This window comes from Diplodia corticola (assembly GCF_001883845.1).
Source record: "Diplodia corticola strain CBS 112549 chromosome Unknown scaffold27, whole genome shotgun sequence".
NCBI lineage: Eukaryota > Fungi > Ascomycota > Dothideomycetes > Botryosphaeriales > Botryosphaeriaceae > Diplodia > Diplodia corticola.
Window position 1 is genome coordinate 124,730 of NW_017971506.1, and position 14,575 is coordinate 139,304.

Consider the following 14,575-nt stretch of genomic DNA (forward strand, 5'->3'; position numbering starts at 1 on the left):
GCTCCGCTCCCGCCTGGCGCAGCCAGACACAGCAATTCCAAATATCGCTCTACGCTGCTGGCAACACCAAAACGCCTGCTGTCGCTGACATATTGTGCGAGCGCTGCTCCCTAGCCGTGTGCGCTCGCCCTGCCGCCCGCCAGCAAACGCCTGCCCTGCGCCCCAGCTCTGTCAGACGTCCATCCGCTGCCCCCAGGCCCACGCTACCCTCCCGATTGGCCCGCCCTGTCTGTGCCTGCCTGAGCTATTAAACCCAACCCCGACTCCGACACCCTCGCCCCAAAGACCTCGCGCCCCAGTCCTCACCACCGCCCACCAAGCCATGGCCCAGCTTTCGCAGAACCACGCCATGGACGCCGCATTCGCCGCCTCGGCCAACGGCTTCGGTGAGTCCTCCTTCGCCGCCTTGCTGTTCCCCATGTTGCGGTGCACGTCGCCGCCCGCCTCACTTGCCCGCCCCCACGACGCTACGCCGTGCCTCTGCCCGTTACCTCCCGTGACAAATTCCCCTCTGCCTGTCTAGCCGCTGTCACCTCAATGGCACCTGTTGCGTTCCACCGCCATCTGACGTCAAGAACCCTCTTCATCTGCCCTTCCTGTCCCCGCAATCTCTTCTCCTTTCCATCTGCCTCCCGCTGCCAACAAACACTTGTCTGTCTTTCTCTTGTGTTGTTCACCGGCGATATGATGGTCCCTCAGCAATCGCACTCTTCTTGGGCCAGCACGCTAACTGCGTGTGGTGACTTCTTTCCCCACGAACTGGCCACCGCCGCAGCCTTTCCCAATCCGCCATCCCGACCCCATGTGGATGACGGCACGGCTGAGAGTGCGGCGGAAGGACCAGTTCAGTGTGAGGAGAGAAACAGCCCGCACTCTTTCACAGAAGACGACCCATCGGCCAAAGGGCCCTTATCCAACTTTCCTTTCTTCAAAGGCTATGGCGGCGACAAAAAGACAAGAGGTCAGTCCCACAAGCCTCCAGCTTCCTCTTGCCCCGTTGACGCCGATGCAGATGGGCAACCGCCCAAGAGGCGTGGTCCAAAGCCCGACAGCAAGCCCGCCTTGACCCGCAGACAAGAGCTCAATCGCCAAGCCCAGCGGTAAGTGTTTTTCATCTTCTGCCGCACAGCTCCGTCTCATTGGCAACACAGGACACATCGTGAGCGGAAAGAGATGTACATCAAGGCCCTTGAACAAGAAGTCCTACGCCTCAAAGATGTTTTCGGTAACACAGCTCGCGAGCGTGACGCCATTGCAGAGGAGAACCGTCGCTTGAAAGAGCTTCTCGCCGCTCACGGAATCCCCTTCGACTCCAACAGCCCCGCCAGTGTCTTCCAGCAGATGGCAGGCTCCAGCTACGGAGGAAGTTCGCGTGGTAGTGTCTCTGGGAGCTACCATGCAGGTACCGCCTCGACAGGTTACACATCGCCGCCGCCGTCGATGCCCGCACGCACTGCTCCCGGCTTGCCCATGCAGGGAATCCCACCTCAACATAACCAACTGCAACCGGCTCAGACCGGCATGGACTATGACCAGATAGGCATAGACTTTGTCCTAACGTACGACCGCACACCCTATCTTTCTCCTCCGCCGCAATAGCCACGGCAGCACAACTGCCTTTTGTAAATCCATCAGCCACACGCCATGCACCTACCCGGATGAGGTAGGTTCAGCGGCCTTTTTTCCCTCATTTTTGCGTTTCTTTTCCCGTCTCTCGACTCGCAACCCGCCCTCAGTTCAAAAAAGAAGCAAAAAGAAGAACGCCATTCTAATACGACACCCTCGTCTTTTCGCCGCAATAGTCTCGAGAAGCCGTGCATGGAGCACATGCAGTTCCTTCTGGTACGGGCCGAGGACAACGAGGCGGACGTGTCGGGCCACGCCCTCATGCAGACGTGCCCTCCGCACTCACACATCGCTCAAAATCCCGAGGAGAAGTACCCGCACAAGATGCTCGACGTCTCGCAGCCGGACCTCATGAAGCTGCTCGATCTATCGCACCGCCTGCCCACCATGGAAGGCGAAATCACCCCCGTCATGGCTTGGGTGTCCATCATCCAGGATCCGCGCTTCCCAGAGCTGGTCAAGGAGGACATCGAGGCGGTGAAGAACGACCTTTTGGCGAAAGTGCGATGCTATGGGTGAGTTTTGTCTTCCTTTGCACCTCTCACTTGCCAAGGGGCTACGGAAAAGAAGTTGGTTTCGGGCACAGTTTCGCTAATTGTTCGAGCAGTTTCGGTGCCGTTATCGAGGAATTCGAAATCCGCGACGCACTCAACAGCGTGCTGGCCGCTAAAGGTCAAATCGGCGCTGCTGGTCCGGCGCTCGAGTAGAGAGGACCTGAGCAATGTCTTTTTTTTCTTTTTTGGACATTTTGGGTGTGGGTGTATGTGCTTGGGTTGCCGTTCATCAACGCGAGCCTGTCTAATTATTTTTTTCATTGTTACTTGTCTTCCATATTGGCATCCGTATGGGATTTTCCATTCATGGCGTAACGATCTTTGAAACTTTACACCATCGTCATCGTAATCGTCATCAGCAACAGCAGTCACAATCTCATTTCTTAGTGCTCGATTTGCTTCGGCGTAACTTAGAGACTTGTGGTGGGGAAAGAGACCTTTGGACGGATGGGTTTTGAATGAGACAGCAGGAGCCAGATTGGGTAGTTTTCCTTGATGCTGTGCTCTTTGAGTTGAAGACACCATGCCGTCCGATGGTGGGATGCTCTCGGAGGGTTATGACACAAAGGATCGATTTAATTGTCTCATTTCTCCTTTCCTCCCCCTTTTCTCAGACGATAGAGGTATCGACTATGGCAGAATCTCCTTCTCTATGTCAGTACATGTACATAGTAGTCGGCACTGTTTCATTATCTACTATGACAAATAAGGGAACGATATCCAAGAGCTCCTCAGTCGGCGGTCCGAGCGTCTATCTGGGCGTGAACGCACAGCATATATCTGCAAAGAAGAGCATCCGATCAGGCAGGCGTTTTTAGCTACTCCGTCAGCTTGTTTGGATACTGAGCGAACCGATCTGGTAATTTTCTATAGTGACGTCTAGACGTGTATAAAAAAAAATTTAGATGTGAAACGTTGAGGAGGGCATGCGATGTCACTGTAAGAGGTTTTATATAATTGAGAAGGAGCTGCTCATCCTTTTCTCGCAATCCACCGTTCTCGAAGCGTAGTAACAGATTCGAAACCGGACCATGGATACGATCGGCGTCGTGCAGCTTTTGCCCCAGAGCGCCAATGCCGAGCGAGCGAGTCAGGGTCCAAGCTTCCGGGGAAATGGTGTGGCCACGCCGCACTCCGCACCGCACCGCCTGACCGGGGATGACCTTTCCAACTCTTTTCCGACCCCAGGAACAACCTCTCGAAAACAACCTGCTCCGCTCCCAATTCCACCCCGCCCGACCCATTTCTCCCTCCCGCCCCCCGGAAAAAACGGCAAGCAAGCAAGCATGACGGCAACACCGAACAAATCCCTCGGCCACGTCGTCGTGACGGGCGGCTGCGGCTTCCTGGGCCACCATATCGTCAAGCTGCTGGGCGAGCGGTACCCATCCTCGCGCGTGTCCGTGCTCGACCTGCGCACAACGGCCAACCGGCTCCCCAACGCATCCTACCACGACGGCGACATCACCGACGCCGCCGCGCTGAACGAGCTCTTCGCGACGAAGCTGTCCGGCGCCGACGTCGTCATCCACACGGCGAGCCCGCACGCGGTCGGCGTGCCCGACGAGGTGCTGCGCAAGGTGAACCTGGACGGCACGAGGAACCTGCTGGACGCGGCGAGGAAGGGGGGCGTGAAGGCGTTTGTGTATACGAGCAGTGCGAGCGTGGTGTTTGATGGCGTGATTGAGCTGGTGAATGCGGACGAGAGGTACCCGATTGTGGCGGGCGAGGGACAGCCGAGTTACTATACGACGACGAAGGTGAGTGCATTTCGTCTCCTTCCGCCCTTCGTCTGAAGGAAGAAGCAATTGGCCGCTGTTGGCAAACAGGAAGAAAAAAAAAAGCCAAACGCTGACACTCCCCACCCCACCACCCAGGCATGGGGCGAATCCGCCGTCCTCGAAGCCAACCGCAAGACCCCAGCCGGCGACGACACGAAATCGCCGCTCCTCACCTGCGCCATCCGGCCCGCCGGCATCTTCGGCGAAGGCGACGTGCAGCTGATCCCGCCCATGCTCGGCGCCTACTTCCGCGGCCAGTCGCGCTTCCAGCTCGGCGACAACACCAACCTCTTCGACTTCACCTACGTCGGCAACGTCGCGCACGCGCACCTCCTCGCCGCCGCCGCGCTGCTCGCCACCCACGCCCTCGCGCCGACCCTGCCCCTCGACACCGAGCGCGTCGACGGCGAGGCCTTCTTCGTCACAAACGACCAGCCCGTCCCCTTCTGGGACTTCGCCCGCGCCGTCTGGCGCCGCGCCGGCCCGCCCGTCGCCCCCTCGAGCACCTGGGTCCTGCCCAAGGACCTGATGATGCCCGTCGGCGCCCTGCTCGAGTGGGCCTGCTGGCTGCTCGGCCGCACCCCGAACCTCACCCGCGACCAGGTCCGCTACAGCACCGTGCGCCGCTACTACTGCATCGACAAGGCCAAGCGCAGGCTCGGCTACCGCCCCATCGTCGGCTTGGAGGAGGGCGTCCGCAGGGGCGTCGACGAGGTCTTGAGCAGGGATGGCCCGGAGTGGGCGTGGGTGCGCGGCGGTGGGAAGAAGCCGTCGCCGGTGAAGGCGTGAGGGGGGGGGGGGGGGGGGGGGGGGGGGGGGGGTTATTTTTTTTCCATCTTCTGGTCTTTGTTGTTGCTGTTGTGGTGGTGGTGGTGGTGGGTCTGGGCTGGAAAAAATGATAGTAGCAGTTGGTGGTGGTGGTGTTGTTGTTTGCATGTTGCATGGGAAAGACACGTGTGACCCGCGAGGGTGGTGCAGGTGGGTTTTCCTCCGTTTTATTTCCTTTTTTCTTTGTTTCCCGCCTTGGGTCTCTCTCCTCTACTCTCTCGAGACTTTTCGACGGGAGTGTGTTGAAGTGATGGGCACGAATGGCCTTTACGTGTATGAATCTAGTATAATAACCGACGACTCGTGTATGTGCATATATTCGAAATTTCTTCCATTCACACATCGATTCGCCGACGACAACAAATCCAAAGAGGGGTTTTTTTTTCTATCAAAAAAGCACGCATAACTTGATGTTGTATTAAAGAGTCAAAGAGATCAGCGTCCCTTAAATGTATGATAATTTATTTGTGTTGTTTTCAACTCAATCTCCGACTGTATCTGGCGCATCCGAACAATCTGCTGGCGCGACCCATCTCGGAACTCTCATGTGCTCACTCGCTTGTACTGTGGTATACCCGCCGCCACCGTGCTCATAAAAAAATAAGGAAAAAGGGTTCGCTCGCTGTCAAGTGCCTGTGGAATGAGAAAGAAATCGACAAGAGAGGTTCAATCATTCCACCCTTATCATCGCTAGAAAAAGAAAGCCCACAAAAAAGGAAAGAATCTCCACCAAAAACCTTCATATACACCTCTGAATGCAGCCCGGATATCTCGAGAAGAATGAAAGAAGAAACCCTTGGGTTGAAGATCGAGAAAAGACAGAAAAAAAGAAGAAGAAAAAACCCCCCGCCGACGAATATGGGCTCATCATGCCCAGTACATCTTAGGCAGAGTGTGAAAAACCGGGAAGTTCGATCCCTCAGGACGACGCTTGGCCGCCTCGCCAACCGAAAACTCGCAGACAAACTTGAGTTTCGTCCTGCCCGAGTCAAAGACTGTGATGACGTCGCCCGTGTGAAGGTGGCCGAAAGAGTAGCTGCCATCCGGCTTAGGAGGGTCGATGCGTGCGTTGTTGACAGTGATGCCCCACCTCGAGTTGGTGTGGATGGCCACTTTGAGGTCTGGTATCTTTGTCCAGTCCTCGCCCTCCCTTAGCAAAGCGTCCATGTTGATGTCCGGTGAGTAGAACCAGATGGTGAAGGCGTTCCTTGGAATGAGCCTGTTGTTGTCTTCAAAGTGATGCGTATTGTCAGGATCGCGACCCCAGCTTTCCACCCGCTTGTCGAGTCTGATAAACACCTTCTCGATCGAGTCGTCCGTAGTCGTCAGCTTTCCAAGGGGAGTGGATGGTTTACGAAAGCTTGGATCTGCGGCCGGCGGTGAGTGAACAGCTCCACCCATCCCACCTTCGACATCATCCTTGTCGTCTTCATCTGCGTCTTGTTCGCTTGCGTCCGATGGGAAATGGGTTGACGGGAGAGAAGTCACGGACCCGTTACGGCCAGAGACGAAGTCTTTACCGCTGATCATTGCCGCATATTCCAAGTTGTGGGTAGAAGGGTCGTACGGGTCGTAGTACAACGACCCCGGTGGGGATAGTTTTATCTCCCTAGTGAACTTGGTGTTTGTTGTTGGTCTAGGTGTCTGTTCTTGCGAACCGTAAGTAGTCGAATCGTTAAGCCTATTCTTGGGGATCTCAGACGGAGACGGCGTCCCTGGAACACTGCCAGTAGGTGTGTGAGGGGTATGCGGTTCGAATTGGTCATGGACTGTCAATTTCTTGACCATGGATTCAGCACCATCAAGACTAGCAGCAGATTTGTTGCCACGAGGGTCTTTGCGTGGGGTGCCTTGGCTTTCAACCGGGGTCTTACTACGTCTTTTAATGGACTGGTTGGCCTTGGGGCTCTTGTCGGGAGTCTCGCCTTCGCTCGAATCATCATCGTCCACGGCCATCGCGGGGTTCGTCTCATCGTCCAGCGTTCGAGGTTTGCCCACCGTACTCTTGCCAAACTCACCAAAAAGCTGGCCACGACCACGAGCGGCTAGTCGAGAAGCCATGGACGAGTTGATGCCGATAGACGTCCTTACCACGGGGTTCTGGGATTCTTCAGGGCTTGATTCAATACGTGACAAGTTGCGCAGCGGATACCTTGAGGGCTGGTGGTCTCGGCGGACGCGAGGGCGCTTGGACTGATGTGGGTTGATTGGCTCGGGCTCGGGCTCTTCGCCGTATTCCTCATCCTCGTCGTCGCTGCATTGGCTAGGTAGTCCCCAACCTGCCTTCCTGTCGTTGAGACTGAGCTCCGAAAGCTGAGTTTCGGCTGCTTTTGCCGCGACTTCGTCGTCTTCCTCGTCCTCTTCGGGGATAGCATTGAGATCGGACTGGACGATCTCTGGAACGATCTCTCTGGCTAGGCCGGCGAGCCAAGGATGTCTGAGGCATTCCAGTTCGGTGGGTCTCTGTGCGGGATCAGTCCTGAGCATTGTCGTCAGTAGATCGATGGCATGGTCTGAGACTCCCAGGTCCAGCAGAGGCGTAGGATCCAGAGGAGTCTCCATGATTCTGTCGAACATGGCGCGGCCAGTGTTGTCCATGACACCCTCGAAGGGCGGGCTTCCGCAGAGAGAGCTCCAAAGTACGGCTCCAAAAGACCAGATGTCGACCGACTGGCTGTAGGAATGGAACCTCTTCTTTGTCTCACCCGGTTTGCGACGCTTCTTGTTGCCACGGCTGTCGTAGTGCGGGAAGACCTCGGGCGCGCAGTAGAGCAGCGTACCGCAGAAAGTCTTGAGGAAGGTCTCGTTGTTCGTGACTACCTTGGATAAGCCGAAATCAGAAAGCTTGACGTCGAAAGGCGATTCTGAGGCGATGAGAATGTTGTCAGGTTTGATGTCGCGATGCGTGATCCTCTTGCTGTGAAGGTAGGCCAGGCAGCTGAAGATTTGACAAGCCATTCTTTGGACGATGCCCTCGGGCAGGCATCTGCCCCCGGTGAGCAGGTCTGAGAGATTTCCGTAGGGTACGTATTCCATTATGATGTAGAGGTGGTGTCCAACGTCATGCGTGTCGATGTACTGGACGATGTGGGGATGAACAAGCGACTGCATGATCTTCATCTCGTTGTCGAGCTTTTGATCGAGATGGCCGTTTTTCATGAAGCGCTTCTTCTCGAGCTCCTTTGCTGCTAGAAGCTGGCCGTCCATTGCCTTTGCAATCTTGTAGACTGTGGCGAAGGCTCCTTTACCAAGAATGTCTATGACGTTGTAGATGCGACCGCCGTTCCAGTGCATGCCAAAAGTGTTGACAGCTTTGACCGCAGGCCGTCGGGAGATCAGGCCTTCATTCTGCGCACGCGCTGGCTTTCCCTTTGCCAGCCTCTGTTCCTCAACATTAGCCATGTAGTTGTTGAGGTTCTCCGCATACTCGTCCTCGAACCCAGTATGGTCCGGGATTCGGACGATGAACTTGATCATCTCATCGTCTGTGGTTGAAAGCAGTGTGATCATGGAGCCTGGTTGCAGCATCTTCGTCCTTTGGTGCAGAGGATCCTTTGTCCTGGCCTTGAGGTGGACGTCGTCGACCAAGGTTCCGTTCATGGATGCGTCTTCCAACATGAGGACGCCGTGCTTGTTGACGTAGATCATGAAATGGAGGTTACTGATCTTCTTGGCCGAGTCGGGGCTAACAGGTAGGATGACGTCGCACATGCTTGGATTGCGGCCGAAGCAAAAGCCGTGCCATGGCTGCTTGCACGAGGACGAAAACCTCAGGGCGAGGTCATGCGGGTCAAGGATGAAGGTTTCGGCCTCTTCTAAGCTCTGACTGAAGGGTTGGGTGTTGGGCTGATAGCCATTGATTGGTTGGTTCTGCAGAACGTGCTGGGGAGCTTCTTTAGCGGTATTTTCAACGATTTGAAAGGCGGCGCGCGAGGTCGGCGTGAGAATGCATAGAATGTCTGCGACGTCGTCGCCCAGGCCGGATATGCTCCGGCCAAGGCGACGCGGGTCGATGACCTGTTGCGTGGCGGGTTGGGTGGGTTCTTCATCCATGCTGGATACTACTCGCCGCAACAGATTAGCGCGTCGCGGCAACGGCAAGTTTGCAGATGGTCAAACATGGACGAAGTGTGAGACATGAACTTGCAATTGCAAGATTTGGGTCGCAGCTTCGGTGGGACGAGGGCGGCAGAGGCGAGAGACGGACAGAGGAAGATGGAGCGGCTACTACTAAGAGCAAAGCAAAAAGACATACATACCTGAAGCGTTTGCGGCAGACGAAGGTTAGGCAGCAGGAAGCAAAGGACCGAATCGGGAGTTTATCGGCAACGCTCAATGGTCGACCAGAGCTGTGCGGCTCTCGGATGCCTGTCTCTTATGCACGCCCTTGTCCACCCCGGGCGTAGAGGAAATATGCGATGCCGAATGACAGAGACGACAGAAGGGTGTCGGTCGTAGAGTGTAGCTCGGTCGCAAAGTCGGGTGGGGTGTGGTGGGGATTGCGCGGCAGGAAAGTTGAATGTCTTGTATTTCTTCCCAAGTAGCGGTACTCGGACTTGACTTGCAGCTTGCGACAGCCGCCGGCAGTTGCGCACGCCCAAGTCGCGAGGCTGCAAAAGCGGCGCTCGAGTGGCTAGACAGAGGCGACCCTCGGAATATCGCACGCTCCCTCGATTTCGGCGTGCGGTGCTGCACAGCTTGGCCGCGATGTTCCCGCACCGGTTATATGGGCTTGTAGCTGTGGCGCGGCGAGCTGGGTGACACGGCGAGGGCGAAATCGGCGCGGCGCGCACGCGTGGTTGACGCGAAACAAGGCGGCGAAAACGCTCAGGCGTTCATGAGCTCTCAATGCGGGACTTTCGTTGCTGGGCGGGAGCAGTTTGACGGCGGATGCGGATGCAGGCAATTGCGGCGGCGGCGGCGCAAAGAACAAGGTGGGCCGTGGATCGAGCCGGGGCGCGCGGCCGTCGAAGGCGCTGCAAATTCTTGCGCGGGCGGTCGAGAGGACGAAGGCTCCAAGGGAAAGGTTGTGTAACGAAGGTGACAGGGCGGCGACGCATCGACGGTCGAGGCAACGGACGTCAGGTCCCCAGCAACGCGCCTCGCGAATCAACGCGTGGGCCCGCGATGTGGCGCCGAGGATCCTCGCCTCCGCGCCAATGATGCCTGGCTGCCTTTCCCCACAGCGCCAGCATCATCTCAAGGCAGTGACTGCACCTGAGACAGCGGCGCCCCAGCCCGCAGCTCCGTCCGCTTCCACCATGCTCCGCGGTAGCCTGCGCTGCCGTCTCCATAACAACCATGTCAAAGTCAGGCCGAATGTGACAGAAGCCTGGGACGGAGATAGATTTAGGTAGGGTCAGTTTCTTCTCACACCCACCATGTGACATGTAAAACGACAAGGCAGCGAATGATACATGTCAATCATTTTATTTTTTCATTCATAACTATGTACATGATCATGAACGGGCGAGTCTACCCACGCTTTGCTCCCCGTCTCTTTTCTCCTCTTTTACTCTGCACGCTTTTTTCTCTCACACATACCCGTCCGGCTCTAGAAGCTGCTAAAGGCAAGCTCGTAGACGAAGCCGAGACCAGCCTTTGCGTGATTGAGAACGTGGCCAAAGTCGACAGTGCTGATGGTGTCCTGGGTGGTATGGATGTGCGGAGACGAGTACTCGTCAGGGCTCTCGAAGATGTACGCCGAAGGGAAGCCGGCATCGGTCGCCGAGGCATGATCGGAGCTGCAGACCTGGTTAGCAAACGACGACTCCAGCACAAACTCCGGGATTCAAACTTACCAAGCGTAGCCGCAGGTGCTGGTGGAGATGGGCAGAGTGGTGTACGTCCTGATCATCAAGCGGGCGAAGTTGCTGAGCGCCGTGTTGACGTAGTCGGTAACAACCGCCAGCGACTTGGCCACGCCAGCATTGGTCATGCCCGCAGTGTAGCCCGTCATGTCGAAGTTGAGCATGGCAATGACGTTGCGGCCGTCGCTGGCATACGATTCGAAGACGGCCTGCGAGCCGAGCAGACCGCCCTCCTCGCCCGAGTACCAGTGGAACTCGACCGTGTTCTCGGCCTCGCCGTTCCTGACCGCGCTGCTCGCGAGGTAGGCCTTGAGGATCTCGAGGTTGGCCACGCAGCCGCTGCCGTCGTCGTCGGCGCCGGGCGCACTGCCGCTGCTCGGGTTGTTCAAGTTGATGCTGTCGAAGTGGCTGCCAACGACAATGGTCGCCTCACTCTTGCCAGGAACCTTGGCGATGATGCTGCTCTGCGACCAGGAGTGGGTGAAGAACTCGACGGTGCCGCCGCCACCAGCAGCATCGATGGTGCTTTGGACGCGGTTCTTGAGCCAAGTAGCAGCCTGAGAGCCAGTCGAGGACCTGTAGTAACGGTTGGTGAACCCAGTAAGCCCCTGCATGTTCGTCTGCATGTTTGACGTCGAGAGGCTGCTGATCAGAGTGTTGACAGCAGAAGTGAACTTGGCTGTGGTAGGGTAGCTGACGGCCTGACGCTTGGCCTTGGACTCGGTCTTTGCAGCCTGGGTCCAGGTCTTGTCAAAAAAGTTGACGCCAGCCTGCATTGAATTAGTTTCTCAGTCGTCGGTCCTGCGCATCAGACATCACACACCTTCCTCAGCTCCCACTTCTCGTCCTCGGTAACCCATTTCTCTTCCGAGTCGCTCAGCTTGAGCAGGAACTTCTCAGGCTCGGCGACCTCGTCGGCACGCGGGGCGAGCGGAGCCGCAGAAACGGCCGCAGCCGCGGCGATGGCAAACAGAGTGGAAACCTTCATGGCGACGGCGGAGAGAGAATAAAATGTCAAGACCTGAACTCAGACGAAAGACTGGATGAAGAGGTGGATCCCGCTGTTTCAAAACATCAACCTGTAGAAGAATTTATACCAACAACCGTCGCTGACCTCCGATCGTAACATTTATTCCAAGTCTCTTGGCTCCTCCTTCATCGAGGTGGCAAGCACTTTGGCAAATGCTTCACAGCATCTGGTGCTATCATGCACTTGGCGGCCTTTACGAGCAATAGAGAGTCGGACCAATATGAGGGCGAAAAAATCTTGTACACAGCACAGCGATCAGTCCGTTGAGCTTGTATGCGGGTCTCGCCTAACCAGAGGAGGAATGTCCTTGGTAGACGGATCTCTTGGCTCGTTTGACCGTCGGGGGCCTATGAAGCACCTTCCTATTCGGGACGCTTGGCAGGAGCACAAAGCAAGGATCGCAGCCGGCCGGTCACGGAGCCTTAGCAGACAGCGTGCTGTGAGCCGAAGCAAGCCTGAGTCGGGGGGTGGATCGTTGATATTGCTCAATCCTTGGTTGGATGGACGTGGGCTGCCCCATTGCAGTTCCCTATCTGAGCGAAACACCGTGCGAACACGACCTTAGGCGCCGAAGCGAATGTAGGAAACGAAGTGTCCAAGACAAAAAGGAGCACAGACTCACAAGAGCGCTGGGCAGAGGCCTAACGCCTCGGCAGGAAGGACGTATGTGAGCTGGAGGAGCTGTACGGACTGACGTTTGTGTATGTCGACACGTCCAATCTGTGTATCTCCAGGCATAAGCGTACGAATGAGGATGATGCGTGATACCCTAAGCAAAGAAGCTGCCTCCTCGTGAATGCATTGCCGCCATGCGCACCATCTCCCTCAAGTCATCTCAGCTCTTGTGTAATTTGTACCTACTTGCGGAGTGGAGAATGACGAACATTCCAGGACGTTCTCGACCAAAGACTCGATACCGCTCCAATCTTCAGACCGATTCCAATCTCCTCCATCTCTGCACCTACATATTTCCCGGGTGAAACTCCATTGCCTTGTGACTGTTTTGCCAAACTTCCCATACCCATACGCCGCCCATGCATTCTCCGCCAGATATCTTACACCCGAATACACACGTCCCCTCGGGACACGTCGTCCAATCTACGTGTTGGCGTCGATCTCGGCCCAGACCTTGTCAATCTTCTCGCGCTTGATCTTCGCTTGCTCGCGGTTCGCCTTGGTTCGCTCGAGACGCTGGGCGCGGAGACACATGTTGACGGCGTGTTTGGGCTTGTTGCACATGCCGACGGCCTTGTAGAGGAAGCCGCGGGCGTGGCATTCGTCGAGGGCATTCATGACCTCCTCGCAGGCTGCGACACGGCGCCGGTGTCAGTCGATCGCATGACGGGGGGGTCGGGAAACGGCGGGTTGGGGACCTTTGTTGTCTTTGGTGTGCAGATGCGGATGCATGTTGGGCGGGCGCGCGGGCGGCAGTGAGGTTAGCCTGGGGTGCGATGATCCGCGTGGGCTTCTTGACGCAGAGTAGATCAGGGCAGGATGCTGGGTGGGTGTGGGCTGAAAGGCGGAGGATGCGGTGATTGGAAGTGTCGCGATTCGACCGGCGAGAAAGAAGGCCGTGCTTCATCCCGCCTTTGGGTCCGTCCCGCACTCCGCCCGCCGCCATCACCTACCGCGAGCCTCCCGCACCTCGACGACGGCATTGCCGCAACACCCTAGCAGAAGCTCCAGAACAATGGCGCAGCCCATGTCGCAGAAGAAGCAGCAAGGTACGGCGCCTTGTTCGAACGGAAGAGCTCCATGAGCCTCACGCTAACGCCTGATGCAGAGCTGCAAGTTCAATATTCAAACTACAAAAACATTCTCCAACAGCTCGCACAGAAGATCGGCGATGTCGAACAGGAAACCGAAGAGCACAAGTACGAGACCATATCTCCATTCCGCACACCTCCCAGGCCATCACACCGCTTCTTCGCATCCCGTCCCTGCTCAAGGCGCCCCTCCCTCGCCTTATGCTCACCGCTTCCCGCCGCCCGAGCCGAGAAACTTGACGGACTGTAGCACTGATTATGGCGTCAGGCTAGTTCTCGAGACCCTGGAGCCCCTTCCCGAAGATCGGAAATGCTTTCGCATGATCAACGGCGTGCTGGTGGAGAGAACAGTGAAGGATGTGGTACCGGCGCTGAAGACAAACTCGGAGGGCCTGAAGAAAGTTTTGGAGGACCTGCTGAAGCAGTACAAGTCAAAGCAGGAGGAAATGGACAAGTGGAAGGTACGTTTTCGGATTTGGAACGCGTCCTCGGCAGACGTCAGATGCCATGCATGCTAACGCGTGTCGCTATCCAGAAAAAGAACAACATCCAGGTCGTGCAGCAGTAGTGACAGACGGATGATAATACTGAACACGCAGCACCCACCGGCTCCACTCAACGTGCAGTGGCGGCCTCTCGGGGCGACGTTGCAGTCAAACAGACCTTGACCTCGGAATCCTGCGGACCATGGGCGAAAGCGTGCTCCACCAGCGCTGTCAAATTTTTTCACGGCAAATATTACCTGCTGTCAGCGAACTTAATCTGAGATCAGCCCATGCGAACGGTGGATCCGAGGCCAGCTCGATGCTGCTCTGCTAGCGTCATACGTCGAGGGTACGATGAGGTGTTTTGCTGGCATGATTGCAAGCATCTGATGGTGTGCTGAAACAGAAGCGCAAAAGCTTGAACGCGGAGGATGAGCTGTACATAGCCCACACGAGTCGGACATGCAGCCTGTACAATGAAGTCAACAACTCTCCAGGCGGCTGCGCCTCTTCCTCGATCTCTGCACGCGAGCGCTCTGATGCCCAGCCGATCAACGGCCTTTCCTGACGTCGGTTCCACGGCGGCATGGGTTTGGGCAATCCTAGGGCTGTCGGCACAAGGCTGAGCATTCGTGGCTTGATGCGCGCCGATGCCAGCTGCAGGATGTGTTGGCCGGAGCTGCAGCCAGAGCTGG

The 14,575-nt window shown here is 56.7% G+C and overlaps 6 protein-coding genes across 6 annotated transcripts; 3 read left to right on the top strand and 3 right to left on the bottom strand.

Moving 5' to 3' along the window:
• Positions 1 to 322: 322 nt before the first annotated feature.
• Positions 323 to 2,333, top strand: BKCO1_2700040 (bzip-type transcription factor; the record flags this gene model as incomplete). The annotated part of the gene is made up of 5 exons (XM_020273570.1): positions 323 to 386; positions 524 to 1,100; positions 1,152 to 1,559; positions 1,803 to 2,141; positions 2,234 to 2,333. The coding sequence occupies 5 exons, from the start codon at positions 323 to 325 to the stop codon at positions 2,331 to 2,333; spliced, it is 1,488 nt and encodes a 495-aa protein (XP_020130018.1).
• Positions 2,334 to 3,466: 1,133 nt separating this feature from the next.
• Positions 3,467 to 4,750, top strand: BKCO1_2700041 (3-beta hydroxysteroid dehydrogenase isomerase; the record flags this gene model as incomplete). Its single annotated transcript, XM_020273571.1, has 2 exons — positions 3,467 to 3,940; positions 4,058 to 4,750. 2 exons carry the CDS (start codon positions 3,467 to 3,469, stop codon positions 4,748 to 4,750), a joined length of 1,167 nt encoding a protein of 388 aa, XP_020130019.1.
• A 906-nt stretch (positions 4,751 to 5,656) lies between these two features.
• Positions 5,657 to 8,842, bottom strand: BKCO1_2700042 (pkinase-domain-containing protein; the record flags this gene model as incomplete). Its single annotated transcript, XM_020273572.1, has 1 exon — positions 5,657 to 8,842. The coding sequence occupies one exon, from the start codon at positions 8,840 to 8,842 to the stop codon at positions 5,657 to 5,659; it is 3,186 nt and encodes a 1,061-aa protein (XP_020130020.1).
• A 1,501-nt stretch (positions 8,843 to 10,343) lies between these two features.
• On the bottom strand, positions 10,344 to 11,587 carry BKCO1_2700043 (leucyl aminopeptidase; the record flags this gene model as incomplete). Its single annotated transcript, XM_020273573.1, has 3 exons — positions 10,344 to 10,533; positions 10,591 to 11,369; positions 11,423 to 11,587. 3 exons carry the CDS (start codon positions 11,585 to 11,587, stop codon positions 10,344 to 10,346), a joined length of 1,134 nt encoding a protein of 377 aa, XP_020130021.1.
• A 1,140-nt stretch (positions 11,588 to 12,727) lies between these two features.
• Positions 12,728 to 13,036, bottom strand: BKCO1_2700044 (uncharacterized protein; the record flags this gene model as incomplete). The annotated part of the gene is made up of 2 exons (XM_020273574.1): positions 12,728 to 12,936; positions 13,003 to 13,036. The coding sequence occupies 2 exons, from the start codon at positions 13,034 to 13,036 to the stop codon at positions 12,728 to 12,730; spliced, it is 243 nt and encodes an 80-aa protein (XP_020130014.1).
• Positions 13,037 to 13,319: 283 nt separating this feature from the next.
• BKCO1_2700045 (prefoldin subunit 2) lies at positions 13,320 to 13,963 on the top strand (the record flags this gene model as incomplete). The annotated part of the gene is made up of 4 exons (XM_020273575.1): positions 13,320 to 13,353; positions 13,413 to 13,503; positions 13,664 to 13,856; positions 13,931 to 13,963. The coding sequence occupies 4 exons, from the start codon at positions 13,320 to 13,322 to the stop codon at positions 13,961 to 13,963; spliced, it is 351 nt and encodes a 116-aa protein (XP_020130015.1).
• Positions 13,964 to 14,575: the final 612 nt, after the last annotated feature.